This window comes from Malus sylvestris, chromosome 4, assembly GCF_916048215.2.
Source record: "Malus sylvestris chromosome 4, drMalSylv7.2, whole genome shotgun sequence".
Classification (NCBI taxonomy): domain Eukaryota; kingdom Viridiplantae; phylum Streptophyta; class Magnoliopsida; order Rosales; family Rosaceae; genus Malus; species Malus sylvestris.
This window is the reverse complement of record NC_062263.1, coordinates 1,017,404-1,034,161: the sequence shown is the minus strand read 5'-3', so window position 1 is coordinate 1,034,161 and position 16,758 is coordinate 1,017,404. Positions and strand designations below refer to the sequence as shown.

At 36.1% G+C, this 16,758-nt stretch overlaps 2 protein-coding genes across 2 annotated transcripts; one reads left to right on the top strand and one right to left on the bottom strand.

The window, feature by feature from the left end:
* Positions 1-2,817: 2,817 nt before the first annotated feature.
* Positions 2,818-10,727, bottom strand: LOC126618643 (uncharacterized). Its single transcript, XM_050286763.1, has 12 exons — positions 10,481-10,727; positions 9,757-9,904; positions 8,961-9,056; positions 8,023-8,099; positions 7,444-7,523; positions 6,766-6,826; positions 6,184-6,251; positions 5,967-6,048; positions 4,805-4,888; positions 4,621-4,698; positions 3,595-3,714; positions 2,818-3,109 (listed from the first exon to the last, which is right to left on the bottom strand). Exons 1-12 carry the CDS (start codon positions 10,646-10,648, stop codon positions 2,933-2,935), a joined length of 1,239 nt encoding a protein of 412 aa, XP_050142720.1. The 5' UTR covers positions 10,649-10,727; the 3' UTR covers positions 2,818-2,932.
* Positions 10,728-13,309: 2,582 nt separating this feature from the next.
* On the top strand, positions 13,310-16,450 carry LOC126618642 (elongation factor 1-alpha-like). The gene is made up of 3 exons (XM_050286762.1): positions 13,310-13,451; positions 14,071-14,552; positions 15,253-16,450. The coding sequence occupies exons 2-3, from the start codon at positions 14,091-14,093 to the stop codon at positions 16,132-16,134; spliced, it is 1,344 nt and encodes a 447-aa protein (XP_050142719.1). The 5' UTR covers positions 13,310-13,451; positions 14,071-14,090; the 3' UTR covers positions 16,135-16,450.
* The last annotated feature ends 308 nt before the right edge of the window (positions 16,451-16,758 follow it).

Genomic DNA, 16,758 nt, shown 5'->3' with positions numbered 1-16,758 from the left:
TTTTATTTATTCGTAAATTAGTTTGAATTTTCTGCAACTTTGTATTGATATATTTTTTAATTTACTAAAATGTAGAGGAGAATGGCTGGGCTCCAACTTGAGGGCAAGGCCACGCCATGTAGCTACTGCCAGTGTTTCCTGTGTAACACTGTAGTCCAAGGCCGAACCCCTCCAGTTTAGCTACTGCCAGTGTTTCCTGTGCGAAGTCATGGCTACTCAAATGACAGCACAAAACCCTTATCCTCCTCGAACAAACCTCACCCAACTACCCTCTGCATCTGCCAGCAAATCGAGCCCAGACCCTGCGTCGTGCTTCACCCATAGCCAAACACCGCCATTTTTGTATAATCCCAACCTGCAGGCTGCTGGCCCTTCTTCTCCTAATAGCTATCAAAATCCATGGCTCCGAGCTGCTAATTAACAAACCTGGTGCCAAAGATGTTCTACTGATATGGGTAGCGACTTTGAAGACGGTACGAAGTAGGGATGGTGAGGACTCCGATTTCAGTTTCGGCCAACAATAAAGACGAGATGAAGGACATCACCTACGGTTATGGCGATGCGGGTTAGGCGATTCTGCCATGGCAGCTGCCCCTTTTGTAATTTTGGAATAAAATGACACCTAGTTATACGGTCTAGTGATATTTATTTTCATTTGTAAGTGAGAGGTCTTAGATTCGAATTTCGGGGATGACAAGTTGAAACAAATTTATTCTTCCATCTCTACTTGATGTAATATATCATTGTTATAAATACATAAAAGTTGAAACTTTCTCATGTTGCAAATTAATTGTTTTTTGTTACCGATGATTAATATTAGTGAATTTACTTCGACAACTCAAAATATGGACAATATACATTGTGGTTTATACAAGGGTTGTTTATTCACGCTTTAAATATTGTTGAATACTTTGCATCTAGTTTTTAATTAAAATTTGTAGAAAACTAATGACATTTTTCTGGAATCAAGGGAATAAATTATAAGCATGTATAACTACTCAAGTTTGTGGAGATGAGTAGTGGCTATGAGATAAATTTCCTAAATTTGTTGACATGTAGCAAAAGCCAACACCACTTGAAAATCCACAGAAAATGATAAAGGATGATTGCTAAATTTTTTAATTTAAAAACACAAACTTTAAATGCTTGGTTTCAAGAAATGTAGTTTTAACACTTCGGTGCACCTAAAGTTTTGAGTTTAATTTCTAACAATACTAGCGTAAAATAAATAAATGTATGTCACCATGTACGTAGAGCCTTGTTTCCCAAGCTTATACTTCAAAGTATTTATAGGTTTGGAGACAAGAATAAATGTAAATGTTCTATGCTTTTTTTACATTTTGTACATCATATATATCGTCATCAAGTAAATCGTACTGGTCAACATATACAAAGATTACTAAAATTAACTTGCCATACATACAACAAACAGAAAGATTACCAAAATTAACTTGCCATACAGTAACAAACGAAAAAAGATAAACATGAAGAAAAGGAAAGGAACAGGAAAGATTGCAGAATCAACATATAGAGAAAAATGAGAGACATGCGTGGTATAGATAAGAATTTTAAAACCTAACCCCTAACCCTAACCCTTATCTTTGAACAACCCTCCACAATATCGCCCAATTAATATATTTATTATCATAGTTGAGGGTTGGAAATTCTAAATTTGCTCAAAGCATTTCATAGTTGGTTTATTGGCATATTGACAATGGACAAAAACGTGAGAAGTATGTTTTGGATGTAAATTACACATTAGGGCAAACATTAGAAATAGAAAAGGATTGGGTTAATCGTTGTCTTTTGTTTAATCGATTCTGAATGAGAATCCAAGAGAAAATATTAATTTTAGTAGGTAATTGTTGTTTCTAAATTTTGAATAATAATGTATCGCTACCATTTTAATTTCTTTTGTTGACTTATATAATTTTGTAGCCGTTTTAATGGGAAAAAAAATACCATTTTTAAAGAGAGATCATACCCTCCTCTCATTTGTCATAGGAATATTAATGGTTAAAAAAAATTCAGATTGTCATTAGGTATAAGTTTAACTACTCAAATGTGTGAAGATGAGTTGTGACTAGGTTAATTTAGGAGATAATAACTTCTTTTTTTTTTTAATATGAGCAGCAATTGTAGATTTTTATGCACTTATCAAAGGTGGGTGTATCCTACTAATCCGAGTATACTGCAAGTTTATGATACTAGTCTATCTCTTAAGCTTTAGTAAACTTAAAAAGAAGACATAATCTCGATCTGACTAGAAAAATGTGAAAATGAATTCCCTGTCAATTATGTAAAAAAACATGTACAACAACATACACGTAGAGTTTTGTTTCTCAAGCCTACAACCATTTAATTTACTGAGTGTTTCAACTTCTATCTCTATTTAAATCATATTTTATAAACTATGACCGTTAACTTACTTAAAAATAGTTCATGGGATTAATTTCAACTGTGACAATAGTTCTAGTGGTAAAACGATAGTTTATCGAAAAAAGGCAAATTTAGATATTCAAGGCTCCATACACATGGGACAAAAACACACTTCAAAATTTATTCACTTTATCACTTAATACTATAACCCGGACTCCAGATGTCTAATTTTCAAAACATTTGATAGTTATATATAAAGGTTTTAACCAACTAGAACTGATTTAAAATCACTCCTACAGATTGAATAGTTTTCATTTAATCCAAAATAAATATAATAATAAAAACCGGTGAGGTAAACTTTAATCAATGGAAGCATGGAATTCGAGTTTGGGACACCTTCCAATTTCAAGAAGAGAAATATACACTGGACCAAAAGTTAGTTGGTAACCGTCTTAGGTTTATTATGATAAGCAAATTTTTAGCAGTAAACCATATTTTAATCATGGACAAATTGGTGCTGTAATAAACAAATCCAAACATCAATCTTTTTAACTTAAAGAACACCGAAAAATGGATTCTTGATTGCAGAGTCGAGCTCAGACCCAGCTGAGTTCAGCACTGCCATGTCAACCTTGTCCCTGGGAAGAAACAAGAACTCGCTCCCTTCCATCCTCTCAAACTCGCACAACTCAAGAAACTCGACGCCGCCTTTTAGCGAGCCAACCCTTTCCTGTGTAGGCAATGAGTGATTTGACAACAAAAGAAGACATGAGTTATTGACCAAAACAAGAAATATGGACATTGAAAGAGTAAACTAGACCAGTAAACGTATCTGATTTTGATCGGATCAGCCTAACGGGATACCGGATTCAGATCATAATCAGACTATTGGATTTAGTTCATATTATTATCGCATCGGATCAACTCAACTCCACATCTGATTTGTTAAGCTCACTGGATACCGGATTCGGATCATAATCAGATTATCATATTGACAATGTCAATCCATATCCTATGAATTCCATCGGATTCCGATGGATCAGATCCGGATCAAAACCCGATCCATTGACAGGTCTAAATATAACTTAACGGTTAATAGTGTGGTGACTACGGTATACGCAAACTTTAACAGGGAAGGTGAAAGAGAACAAAAATCTATAAGGAAAGATTGGACTCAAAAGCAAGCTGTTTCTGTGCAAGATAAAGTTGTTCTACCTGGAAAGATGGGTTAGTGAGTCGTATCTTTCTAAATTTCTCCTCATTAGGATTTTTGGCAACATTCCCTACAAAGGTTAAAAGAGTCTGGAATGCTCTCTTCACTTTTGCATCGTCCTCCTTCACACAGAAAGCAGAAATAGGTAAGGCCATTGTCCACAATCCATACAACATAACTTTGAAAAGATAAATAATGAGAGCAGTTCTTTTCAAGCAATATTATTCTGCATTTTTGTTTGCTTCTTTTTTATCATTTCAAAAAGCAACTTCGGTTAAACTCAAGGGTCAATGTGTGAGTGACATTAAAAAATACCCCAAGGCCTCATTTCGTATATGGAGGATTGGAAAGGAAAGAATAAGCCGCTATTTAGGTATGTTGATGGAGGATATTAAAAAAATTGTGACCAATTGGAGGTAGGAGATGGATTACTTAAAAAGAAAACTTATCCATTCCAATCCTCCCCAAAATGGTCAGATTAGAACGGAGATGTTTTTTTCATGTCTAATCCTATCAAAATAAAAAATCATTCTCCTCTACCTTCAATATATTTTGAAGTTATCCATTCCAATTCAATCCTAGACACCAAACGAGTCCTAAATGAGCAATTGACACTTAACTTTTGGGCCTTGTTTGTTAGAGAGGATTAGCTTGGATAGGACTATTCACTATACTGGAGGCATTTTGAAGGGATAAATAGATGACAATTTCCCTTTTTTTGTCCAAGTTGAAGGTCACTTATTAAGAACAGTTGTCCCTTTTAATCCTACCATTTTTGTGGGGATTATTAGAGATATCGTTTCTTCATGAATAACCTTCAACTTGAACAAAATATGGAAGTTTTCATCCTTTTCTTCCTTCAAAATGCCTTCAATATAGTGAATGGTCCTATCCAAGTTGGTCCTCTATCAAACCTCGTCTTGTTCCAGAACTGTATGTGGTTCTCTAGAAAGTTGCTCAATATGAAGAAATTATAATATTGTTTCTTTCCTAATGAATTATTTGACCTTACAGGCAACTGTTTTTACCTTGTGATTCTGCTTGAGAGATCGCAAACATTCTCTCATTTGCTCTGTTTTTGTGGCAGGCCTTATAGGCAATGAGCTCTGCACGTTAGATACAAAAATACAGCAGAAATCACATTACTACAGATTTCAAACAATTTCTGAATGGCATTCACTAGGCAAATAGTATATACAAACAAGCTCATGCCTTTTTCTCTTCCACAACAGGTGCAGCAGGTTTTGCAGTTGAAGGATCCTCTACTGGCAACCCAAGTTTCCTCCTCCTCTCTGCCTGTGAAGAGTGATGAAGAAAGATGAAAAAAAAAAAAAAAAAAAAAACCAAGATAGATTGACAAGGGGAAGCAATTCCTAACTTGATTCTTTCATTACTTGTCACATGAGATATAGCAAGGCTTTGTTGTAAAGCCATGATCACAAGGCTTAATTGTAAACCCATCATAGTTTGTGAGTGTTTTCAATAAACTTTAAAAGGAGGGGTGGGCTAGAGGTGGGTATCTTCTTTATACGAATCCGAATGCATTCACGATGCATGTTAGTTAACCCTCCTGCTATATATTAAGTTCAAAATATGAAAGGAAACACAATATTCAGATTAGCTGTTTATATGAACAACAATGGGAATTCATTGGGTGCACGTTATAACTCGACTTATATGCAATCGGTCCCACTTTCACATACTTTCCAGTGCACAAAAGTAGGGTAACTTGTATGCTAACTAAAAATGTCTAATTCAATCGCATGTGCACCATTAAATACAATCCTTTCACTAGTTCTCTCTCCTTTTTATCAGAAGAGGTCTTTGTGCCTCTGCAAGAGACAAATAAACCAATAAAATGAGAGACCAAAGACGAAAAGTCTTGCAAAAGTTTCTAAAATCTGAATGAAGATATTCAGAGTCTCCACTGTAAGCCAGACTCAGTAAGCCCTACAAGATAGGTTAGGATTTCAATGTCAAACATGCCTGGTACGGATCTACTTATATATGCCTTCAGACTAACTCCTACTATTCTCAGAATCTCCGTCTGTTCCTTGGATTAAGTGTTCAAACAATGCTTTTCTCTACCTATTATTTCTTCGTCTGTTTAGCTTAATTTAAGGTTTCTTCTGCAAATATAATTCAGACTTGACTTGGGAAAACAAAACAAAAGACATACTTCTGGTATGGCTCACGGGTCTCCTAGAGGAATATTTTAGACACATGATTAAAGAATGCAAATTTACCAAATTGCACTTAAAGCCTGTTAAAAACAACACTGCACAAGGACACGTCGGACAATACAATACTCACCCAAAAACCTAGTACTGAAAACTTTTGTACAATATTAAACAGTGGTTAAACATATCTTTACCTTATCTTCCTCCAACTTTTGACGAATCTTTTCCCTAGCTCTTTTCTCTTCGTCTTTCTCTGCTTTTCGCAAAGCAATAATCCTATCACAAAGAAACATTTCCATGCCAATGGAAGACGAATTCAGGTAATGAAAGGGAGCATTTGATGTCATTAAATGGTAGATTGGAAAACAAGCACAAGATGTAACACAAAAGATTCAGTAAATGAAGATAAACCTTTTTCTTTCATTGTCTTCTTCTATTCTCTTCGCTTCTAGGAGTTCCTTGCCCACTCGAATCCTCTCCTGAAGAACCACATACAGAGAAAAAGGAATCTATCATTTACATTTGATCAAAACACTAGTAGAATTGAAAATTGAGAGGCTGTATTATATATTGTACACATAGTCCTAGCTTCTGAAGGTTCCTCATAAATTTTTAAAGTAAATGAATACACCAGAAATACTTGAGCAATGAGCATAAATATCTAGAAAACTAAAATTTAAACATATGTTCTCCTTGAATTGCACAAGCAAAAAAAGGACCTCATCGAAAAAGCCAATTCTTTTATTGACATCATATTAACAAAATAAGGGGGAATATTAATATTATAAATTGTCAAAATTAAAATTAAAATTCTTCATAGGGGAACATGAAGAAACAATACTTAATGGTGAAGAAGGAAAAGCATGTCCAACAAATTTGCCTTTTGTGGTAAAAAAGGAACAATACTTAATGGTGACACACACACATACATACAGTTGGAAAAGGTTACTCCTGCAATGCAATTATGGACAAGAGGGCAGACATTAAAAGTACCTTTTCTTTCTCTCTTTCCATTCTCTTCTCTTCTTCTTCTTTCTTCTTGCGAGCTTTCTCCCTTGAGGTTGGTTGGAAAGAATTATAAGACAAAAGTTAAGTAGTGAGAAGCACTGAGCAAGTCTAAAGCAATTTTCAAACATGAGTATTTTCCCAAAACAGCATTGTCAAAGAAAAAAAAATTAAGCAAAACTATAGGATTTATATTTCAAATGTTGCAAACATAGCATTACAGATTTTGGAAAGATACCAACAAGATAAGTTCAAGTACAAGGAAATTTGAAATCAAAATCCCTAGCACGAGCATTACCCCCAAATCAATGGAATGGTGAACAACCAGTTGTTAATGTAAAGGGTTCAAATAGCAGAGTACAATTTCCAACTAGGGGGACTGAATTTTCAAGCGATTAGTTAGCTCTCAGTTATAAGATGAAGGCAGTAAATGGGAACTTCAATCTAAACCAAAACCTTGCACATCCTAGAATTATCAGCTTCAACATGCAAAACTGGAACTACAGCATCCATAAAAAAGAATGAGATAAATATTCTGACAAACAGCAAACTAGAATGAGCAAAAACTTTGGTATCAAGATGATCTAATCTAATCTATTCCTTTTTTTATCTAATCGAAATGAAGCCATCAGTGACACTAACAATGCATGCATAAAGAAACACTACCTAAGCTCTTGTTGCTTGGCTTTCAATTGTTCTGGCGTGAGAGAAGGTTTTGGAGCCTCAACTTTGCTGTTGATTGGTACCTGAGCCCAAACAATCATAAGTCTTAATGAACATAAATTATCCCTACTGCCAATCTCTCCTCATAACCTTTCTTTCACCTCCTGATGTAGGAGAGACGTTCAAAATTCAAAAAAATATATTTGTTTTAGAATTAAATTAAAATTTGCATTAGTAATAGCATTTACAACACCATTTATTACAGGACTCCTCAAAGACTCAAGAAGTTCATATTCATAGCCTTCTAACGTTGTTCAAAGAGCACCACAACAACAAACCAAAGAAACAATTCCTGGACTTTGCTTGAAGCAAAATAATGCATGAGAAAATTTCAACCCGAAATTTGTGAGCTTCCAAAAAATATATTTATAGAAGTTTATTTGTATAAATGCTACCACTATGATATAATGTCAAACATGACTAATGTCATCAAGTACCTAACTACTCTATCCAATCTTTTGTATGGAGAGAGAGAGAGATGCAAATAGTTCATATCTTATCAAGCAAAATAAATGATCATACCAAAGGCATTTCATCTATGTTCGGATCAGTCTCATGTTCAACTACCCAATTGACAGCAGCCTCCAAGCTCGCGTTACCTAAAAAACCCCAAAATTATAGGTTGAGAGAATTGAAATTGTAAGATCACAAACTTATATCATGTGTAACTGTTTCAAAAGGAAAATTCACAAGCCCACAACCCTATAGACGATCAAACAACTATTGCTAGGCAGTTTTACCAAAGTAACCAAACTAACCAGAGACAGCAGAATGCAAAGAATTGCATAAACTATGGGATCCAAATCCAATCAACTAAACATTCACAATAGGGTTTTCCATCCAATCATTTAAAATCAAGAAAGAGAAAGGAAAAGAATAAGAGAAGAAAACTAAAACGATGCACAGGAGCAACTTTCATAAATTATAATTCTGGTGCTTTCCTCTTTGCAGCCTATGTTTATGGGTTCATATAGGCGTCTTCATTCCATTTACTCTATGTAAATAGAATATGTTTTATTTCATATAATCCACCGTCAGTTGTGTAATGGCAGCTGGAGAGAGAACAGCCCAGAAATTATAAACAAATGAAGCTGGATCCTAAACATCAGAGGAACATCAAAAGGAGTCTCCAGCTAACTTGTGACACTATCAAACTCTAATATTTGAATTAAAAAAAATAAAAAATAAATAAATAAATAAAAACTTTACTACTCATGAAGACATCTCCTCAGATCTAGCAACAAAAGAAGTTAACATCAAATTTTTTAACACTTAACCCCTATAAGTGGCAATATTCCAAATAATAGATATGACAAGCCTCCAAATTATTATAAGAACCTGTCATCTTGTCAGAGGAACAAAAGAGTGGGAAAAGAAAAATAAAGCCACTAATAGCAAGCTCAGAGACAGAAGCTTCAATTTCAGTTTCAAAGAGATTTTAATTTTTTTCATCCGCTCACCAGAATAGTGAAGTGCACGGGTTGCCCGCGCTGTTGAAAAGCCCATTCCTTCAAGTTCCTCAAGCAGCTTTTTGTCAACCTCTGGAACGACCATTTCTAGATGAAAAATATTGAATAAATCAGGTATTAATCAAATTAATAAACCAGACTAGCAAAAATAACTAACCATCAAGAAAAAAAAATAACAATCGCAGTATGTTTCCATTCATATAGACAGGTTATAAAGCCTGATTCAGGAATTGAGTAGACAAACTAAATTCATTTTCCATGTTGATCTACAACCATTAGTTTTAAGCCCTGGCTGCTGACAGACTTCCTGATGAATAATTTTGAAGAAAGACCACTAATATTTTCTATAGGAAGAAAGACCAACAACAAAACAACAATTAGAACTACATGTTGTCGTATATTTAGACTCTTAATTTGACTATAACTTAGATACACAGTCTATCTTAAGAAAATATAAAACCAATGTGAAAGGCATGCTATTGTAAGAAAACTCCATCTACCACTGAAGGTACAAAATCAATCCAAAAGGAACCAAAGCCATTCAAACATAACCGGTTTGCCAACAGCAAGAAGCCATGCACAAAAAGGCACAAGGAAATTAACAGTCCCGCTGCATCCAAACAACAAACCTCTAGTTATCGTTACACAAGTTCAACAAACTCATACAGTAATGTAGCATCTACCCAAAACTGTACAAATAACAACCTATTCCTAAAAATTAAATGCCTTTCAAAATACAAAACTACAAATTCCATCCTTTGACTTCACACTGAACTGGAAGAAGTACCTTCTGCCGCATGGCTACTTGCACCAACAGCCTCATTGGACCCTGAAGGACTCACCTTTGGAACCTCCAAACTTATCGGTTTAGCTGCATCCGCAGTCTTATCAACAAACTCGGTGTGCCCAGTTCTTTTGGTGTGCAAATCACTTTCCTGCACAATCAAAGCACCAAAACAATTTGCTTTATTGCCAAGAAAACATTAGTCTAATCTTCAATCCACCGAACATAAACCTATGCCATAATCATTCATTGAACTCCGTATCCTACTACATTGCTCATTCTCTAACCCCAAATAACCAAAAGATCTTTAAAAAAAACTCTCGAATCCAAATGAAACTGAATTTTATTCCACCAGCAATAAAATAAACAGTTTCAAAATTCAATGATAAATCCATTAAATATCTTAATCCAACAATAAAGATACTGAAATCCAACTAATGCATGTGAAAATTAAGCTCAAATTATACTGACCCAGATAAACAAATCACTAACAAGGCGAAATTAGAAAGAAAAAACAAAGGAAATTCAGATAGAGAATAAAATCCGATAAAATTTTCCAAAATTCACAAGCAAATTCATCAAATATCTTAATCCAACTAATGCATATGAAAACTAAGCTGAAATTCTACTGACCCAGATAAGCAAATCCAGAAAAAATGTGAAATTAAGGGAAGAAAAAAAAGTTCAAATTTCGATTGAGAAAGAAAGAGTGAGGAAGTATATATACGGTTTTGGATCGGCATGGTTTGCCGCAAGAGGAGCAGACGAGGTTGAGAACAGCTTCGGTTGACTCAGAGAAGTTGGAGTGGGAGGTGAGCTCGGCGTGCTCTTGGGCTTCCTCCACCGACCTCAGCAGACTCCCGCAATCGCCGCACTTGAGCGATACGCCCGCCATTGATGATTGTCTCGGTGGTCAGTGGAAATCAGGAGTCTCTTGTGCAGTTGGCTGGCTCCTCAAGTTTTCTCCTCCATTTTCTCTCTTTTTTTTCTTTTAAAACAAGGAAATGCGAAGTGGGCTGCTCGACCCAAAAGCTCAATCTGCCGCCAACAAAGCCCCAAAGCCCAATTTTTATCTCAGCCCAGCCTTTATTTAGCCCAATCCAATTCTCAAAGGCCGAAGTACCAGTTTGGTACTGCTTACCTTTTAAAAAAATGAAAACTAACGAAAAGTCCAAAAAAAACTTTCCTTTTAATGAAAATTCATTTTTAAAGGTATAGTGAATAGTATTAGGGAAATGTATAAATGTGGTTTTTCGTTAAAAGTGAACAGTACCATGAGTGTTTTGTTAAAACTCTCTTTAAAAAAAGCAGGTATGAAAAAAAGCACCCAATTTTTTTGTGTTTGGTAAACTTTCAAAATCAGTTTTTTTCGTAGTTTTGGATGAAAAAAAAAACTAAAAAGGCAAAGCAGCAAAACCCAGTTTCTTATCACAATACATGGCTGAATAGTGCCATTAAATGAATTTTTCAAAGTGGCAACCTTACCCTCTCTTTCTCCTTCGTACCAGTTCTGGACTCCACCCCCTCTCTATTCGCTCTCTAGCGCCGTACTACCTAGATTCACCACCCCATCCCCTCCATCTCTTCTTACTCCCCAAATTCGCCACCCCATCTCTCTCTCAATCCCCACCAAATACACCCATCGCCACCTTGCAGACCATGATCCCAACCCACTCCCTGCTAGATGATAACCCAGATCCCACCCACTCATCCACCACCGCACATTCCAAAACATGTAATATCCTGGAAATCGGAATGCAGGAAATAGAATTAGGAGTGAGGACGAAGGTTCTAAATCGCCATAATTGAAAGAGAAATGCAAAGGGGCGAAGGTGGGTGAGGATTTTGAAATTCAAGAGGGATCATTGATGAAAAATGGAAGAAAAGCCATAAACATTTTGGTAGAACGAAATATAAAGAAAGAAGAATGAAAAAGCTAGAAAGAAAGGGAAACAAAGAAGAAAGGAAAAATGAAACAATCATGAACTGTTTGGCAGAAAAAAAGGAAGAAAAGGCCATAAGTTTTTTTTTTTTTTTTGTCATTTTACACAATCACAGCTGTTTTACATAAATATTTACCAAACAATATAATACTGCTTTTTCCTTTTATTAAAAGCAATTTTACAATTATCATTACCAAACACTTTACTGTTTTATTTCACTGCTGCTTATTCTTACAAACACAGTAGAAGCAATTTATTTTCAAAGCACAATAATACCAAACTAACCCGAAATCAAGTCAATTCATGTGAGCTCACAAAACATGTCTTAGGTACGTACACTTGTGAAGTTAAAACTCATTACATTGTGTTATTTTTTTAGAATGTTATATAGCACACATATGTCATTCTCTTAGGTGGACCCGCATGATAGAGTAATTTTAGGTTCACCTGTGTTATAGTAACATCACATGGTATCACTATTGTTCATTTCACTCAAATTATAAGACACATATTTTCCCTTTATTTCACTGAAATTATAAAACTTATATTTATCATTTCTTTATATTATTTATAAGGATTATAATCGTATAGTATTTCTCTTTTTCTTTTTTGATGTCAAATGTAATATTTCTCTTTTACGTATTTATTTTGTATAGTATTACTTTTGAGAAAAAAAAAAGGAATTGTCAGAATTATTAATATTACTTAGAAGTTGAGCATGGTAACATGACATAACAAGTTGTTTACGATTCCAAATAATCTGCATAAAATAAATGTTTTAAGTGATCCAATCCCTTGAAGATCATGACTTTACAACTCAGCCCTCGATGCTCAATGAAGAATCCAATATAGCAGCTCGCACTCGTTTGCGTTGCAATTCCAATGTATTTTCTGTTGCCCAAATTGTCCAACAACACTCTCAACTAAATGAATTTATTCTAAAGAAAATTTTGTTCTAAGTATTTGAATGTATAAGTTTTCTTATGTCCAACAGGACCCTCTCCCGATCCTTTTGGTAAGGATCTTGGAGATCCGTGAATCATATCCGTTCGTTGTGCATCGTACGGTCAATTTTTGTCAAATACTGTTTGTGTTTAATTTTAGATAGAAATATTTAAAATGATTTATGACCGCATGATGTACGATGAACATACACGATTCACAGATCTTATGAATCCTCACAAAGAGGATCGACGATGATCTGAATTCTTCTTATATAAAGAAGATTCCCAAATTTGGAAATTTGGAAAGGATCTTCGGATCCCTTCCACCAAGTTCACTCATGCGGACCATTGAAATTTGATTCAATTGTTACAAATAGAGATCCTTTTAAAATTTATAAAAACTTTAACTGTTGGATTAAATTTTAATAACTCGGATAAGTGGAATTGATAGAATATTTGGAAGGCATGATGATTCCTTTCCGGAAATTTATGGGCATTGTACTATAGTACAATTTATAAGGGTAAATAAAACCGGCCAAACATTGTGCGATAAAAAAATGAAAAGCCCTATATTTACGTTGACTTCTTACTTGAAGAGCAAACCAGGAGGTCAAACTCGTCATTTCGGACACCACCCAGGGGCAAACAAGTAAACCGGCAAAGCGGCCTCCAACGCAAACCCTAAATATTTTCCCAAACCCCCCTCAGCCTATAAATACGTCACGTTGCGCCTCACAACCCTACGCTTTCATTTCTCACTGCCTCTGCCGCTCTCGCTTGAACAAAGAGTTCGAGCTTCCAGATCTGAGAGGTATTTTCTCTCCTCATTGTCTATTCGCTCTCCGTTTTCTGTAGATTTGAGACTGCAATCGTTGTTCATCGCTGCCTTTTGATGTTGTTCACGTTAATCTGGATTTGTTTATGGCTCTGTCGATGCCTGTTTCTTTCGTTTGCACTTGATTATAATTCAAGAACTCGATGATGGTGTTTCTTTGGTTTATTATGTTGTAGATCGATTGATTAGATTTTAAAACCAAATTTAAAGCTTTTATTGGGTTTTTTTTATTAATTTTTTTTCTGGATTAGTAGGCGATAATATGTTTTCTTAACCCAGATGGCTGTTTTTATTTGATATACATCCGATTGATTTTTTATTTTATTGAATTTAGTTGATGCTTATGTAAAAGATTTACCTTTACAATAAATCATAGATGTTATATGAATAAACTACTTTACCATATGGTTTAATTTGTTGTTAATTAAACTGTGAGAATTTATTATAGTTTAAATTTTTTATTAATTAAACTATGAGAATTATTTATTACTAATTAAAATTTAATTACTTTATTTGAATAAATTTGATTAATTCTTGTTTTCATATACTGATATCGAACTGTTGATTTAATTCGTGTTGCATGTTCTGGGTACAGGTAAATTCTAGTTACTTAACATGGGTAAAGAGAAGTTTCACATCAACATCGTGGTCATTGGCCATGTCGACTCCGGCAAGTCGACCACCACTGGTCATCTTATCTACAAGCTTGGCGGTATTGACAAGCGTGTGATTGAGAGGTTCGAGAAGGAAGCTGCTGAGATGAACAAAAGGTCGTTCAAGTATGCCTGGGTGCTTGACAAGCTTAAGGCTGAGCGTGAGCGTGGTATCACCATTGATATCGCCTTGTGGAAATTTGAGACCACAAAGTACTACTGCACGGTCATTGATGCTCCAGGGCATCGTGATTTCATTAAGAACATGATTACTGGAACTTCACAGGCTGACTGTGCTGTCCTCATCATTGACTCCACCACTGGTGGTTTTGAAGCTGGTATTTCCAAGGATGGACAGACCCGTGAGCACGCACTTCTTGCTTTCACCCTCGGTGTGAAGCAGATGATTTGCTGCTGTAACAAGGTATAAATTCCATTCTAATTTCTTGGTCTTTGAATATTATGATTATGCTATTGTGTGGTATTTCTAACTTCTGTGTGCAGTTGGTTCTGTCTGATAAAGGGATCCTCCCATAGTTCAAATGCCCCTTGTGGTTCTATTGATTGGCATTTGTGGGCATCAATGATGCCCCAAACTATGGGTAGTGTCCACTTTATGAGGAGATGTTTGGATTTATGAATTGGAGGGACTGCCTGGTGGCGTAGTTCTTAGTTAACTATTGAGGGTTCGATTCCCTCTCTCTCCTACATGCTTTATCAGTGGTTTATCTCAACCCTCAGTGCGTTGTATTGATGTGTCTTACAATTATTTCTATTGAATATTCCTACTGTTTTTAGTCTCTGCTTAGTTGATTTTTTTTATTGCGTATTGGTTCCATTTTAAATTGAGTCTGGGCTTGTTTTTTTCATTGTAACAATGTACAGGTGTAGGCAAGTCATGTGTCATTTCTTGCCTAACTTAATTCATCTCTGTCATTAACTTAAAAGAACATATAATGATCTATAAATTTGTAGTGTTTATACACTAGATGATGCCAAATAACTGTTTTATGTTATTTGTTTGCGCCTCCTGACTGGTTGTTATTCACTTGTAAGACTGCTTTTGTTGTACTGGTTTACTGACTTTGATTGTGTACTTATTCCCTTGTTTGCATTGCTTGTAGATGGATGCCACCACTCCTAAGTACTCCAAGGCAAGGTACGAAGAAATCGTGAAGGAAGTTTCATCCTACCTGAAGAAGGTTGGGTACAACCCCGACAAAATCGCCTTTGTTCCCATCTCTGGGTTTGAGGGTGACAACATGATTGAGAGGTCCACCAACCTTGACTGGTACAAGGGACCAACCCTTCTTGAGGCTCTTGACCTGATCAACGAGCCCAAGAGGCCCTCAGACAAGCCCCTCCGTCTTCCACTTCAGGATGTGTACAAGATCGGTGGTATTGGAACTGTGCCAGTGGGACGTGTAGAGACTGGTATCGTCAAGCCTGGTATGGTTGTGACTTTTGGGCCAACTGGTCTGACCACTGAAGTTAAGTCTGTTGAGATGCACCATGAGGCTCTTCAGGAGGCACTCCCCGGTGACAATGTCGGGTTCAATGTTAAGAATGTAGCTGTGAAGGATCTCAAGCGTGGTTTCGTTGCATCCAACTCCAAGGATGACCCTGCCAAGGAGGCTGCCAACTTCACATCCCAGGTTATCATCATGAACCACCCTGGTCAGATCGGTAACGGATATGCCCCAGTTCTGGATTGCCACACTTCACACATTGCTGTGAAGTTCGGTGAGATCCTTACCAAGATTGACAGGAGGTCTGGAAAGGAGATTGAGAAGGAGCCAAAGTTCTTGAAGAACGGAGATGCAGGTATGGTGAAGATGCTTCCCACCAAGCCCATGGTTGTGGAGACCTTCTCTGAGTACCCACCATTGGGTCGCTTTGCTGTTCGTGACATGCGCCAGACTGTTGCTGTTGGTGTTATCAAGAGCGTTGAGAAGAAGGATCCCAGCGGTGCCAAGGTCACCAAGTCTGCTGCCAAGAAGAAGTGAACAATGGCCAGTACTCAAATTTTCACTGACGCAAACTTATGCTTTTATGATGCAAACTCTTATCTTAGTTGTTTGGTTTTAAGTGGTTTAGTCGGTTTAGTTTGTAGTTGTTTTAATTCCGGTCTGATGTCTTCATTCTCGAGTGTTGGCGCCCAGAATTGGGTTCTGGACAGGCGGTGGTGACCCATCAAGTTTATGTTGTGTCGATTCCGCCTTCTGAAGGAGGATGTTTTTGAGTTGAGACTATTTACTTATCAAGTTTTGTTGCGTCTGTTGAATGGATAATTTTGAGCTTATATATTTTGGTGTTCCAGTATCTCATTATCTTCTTTTCGTTTATTTGGATTTGCTGATTCACTTTTAGTTTGTTTACATGGAGGCAATCTATCTCTTACGAAGATTGATGGAAAGATATAGAGATGGGAAAAAGGATTTACACATGGTCTTTATAGATTTGGAAAAAGCGTATGATAGGGTCCCAAGAGACATTCTTTGGAGGATTTTAGAGAAGAAAGGAGTACGAGTAGCATATATCCAAGCTATAAAGGATATGTATGAAGGAGCAAAGACTGCCGTAAGAACTCATGAAGGACAAACCGAAAGCTTTCCCATAACTGTAGGATT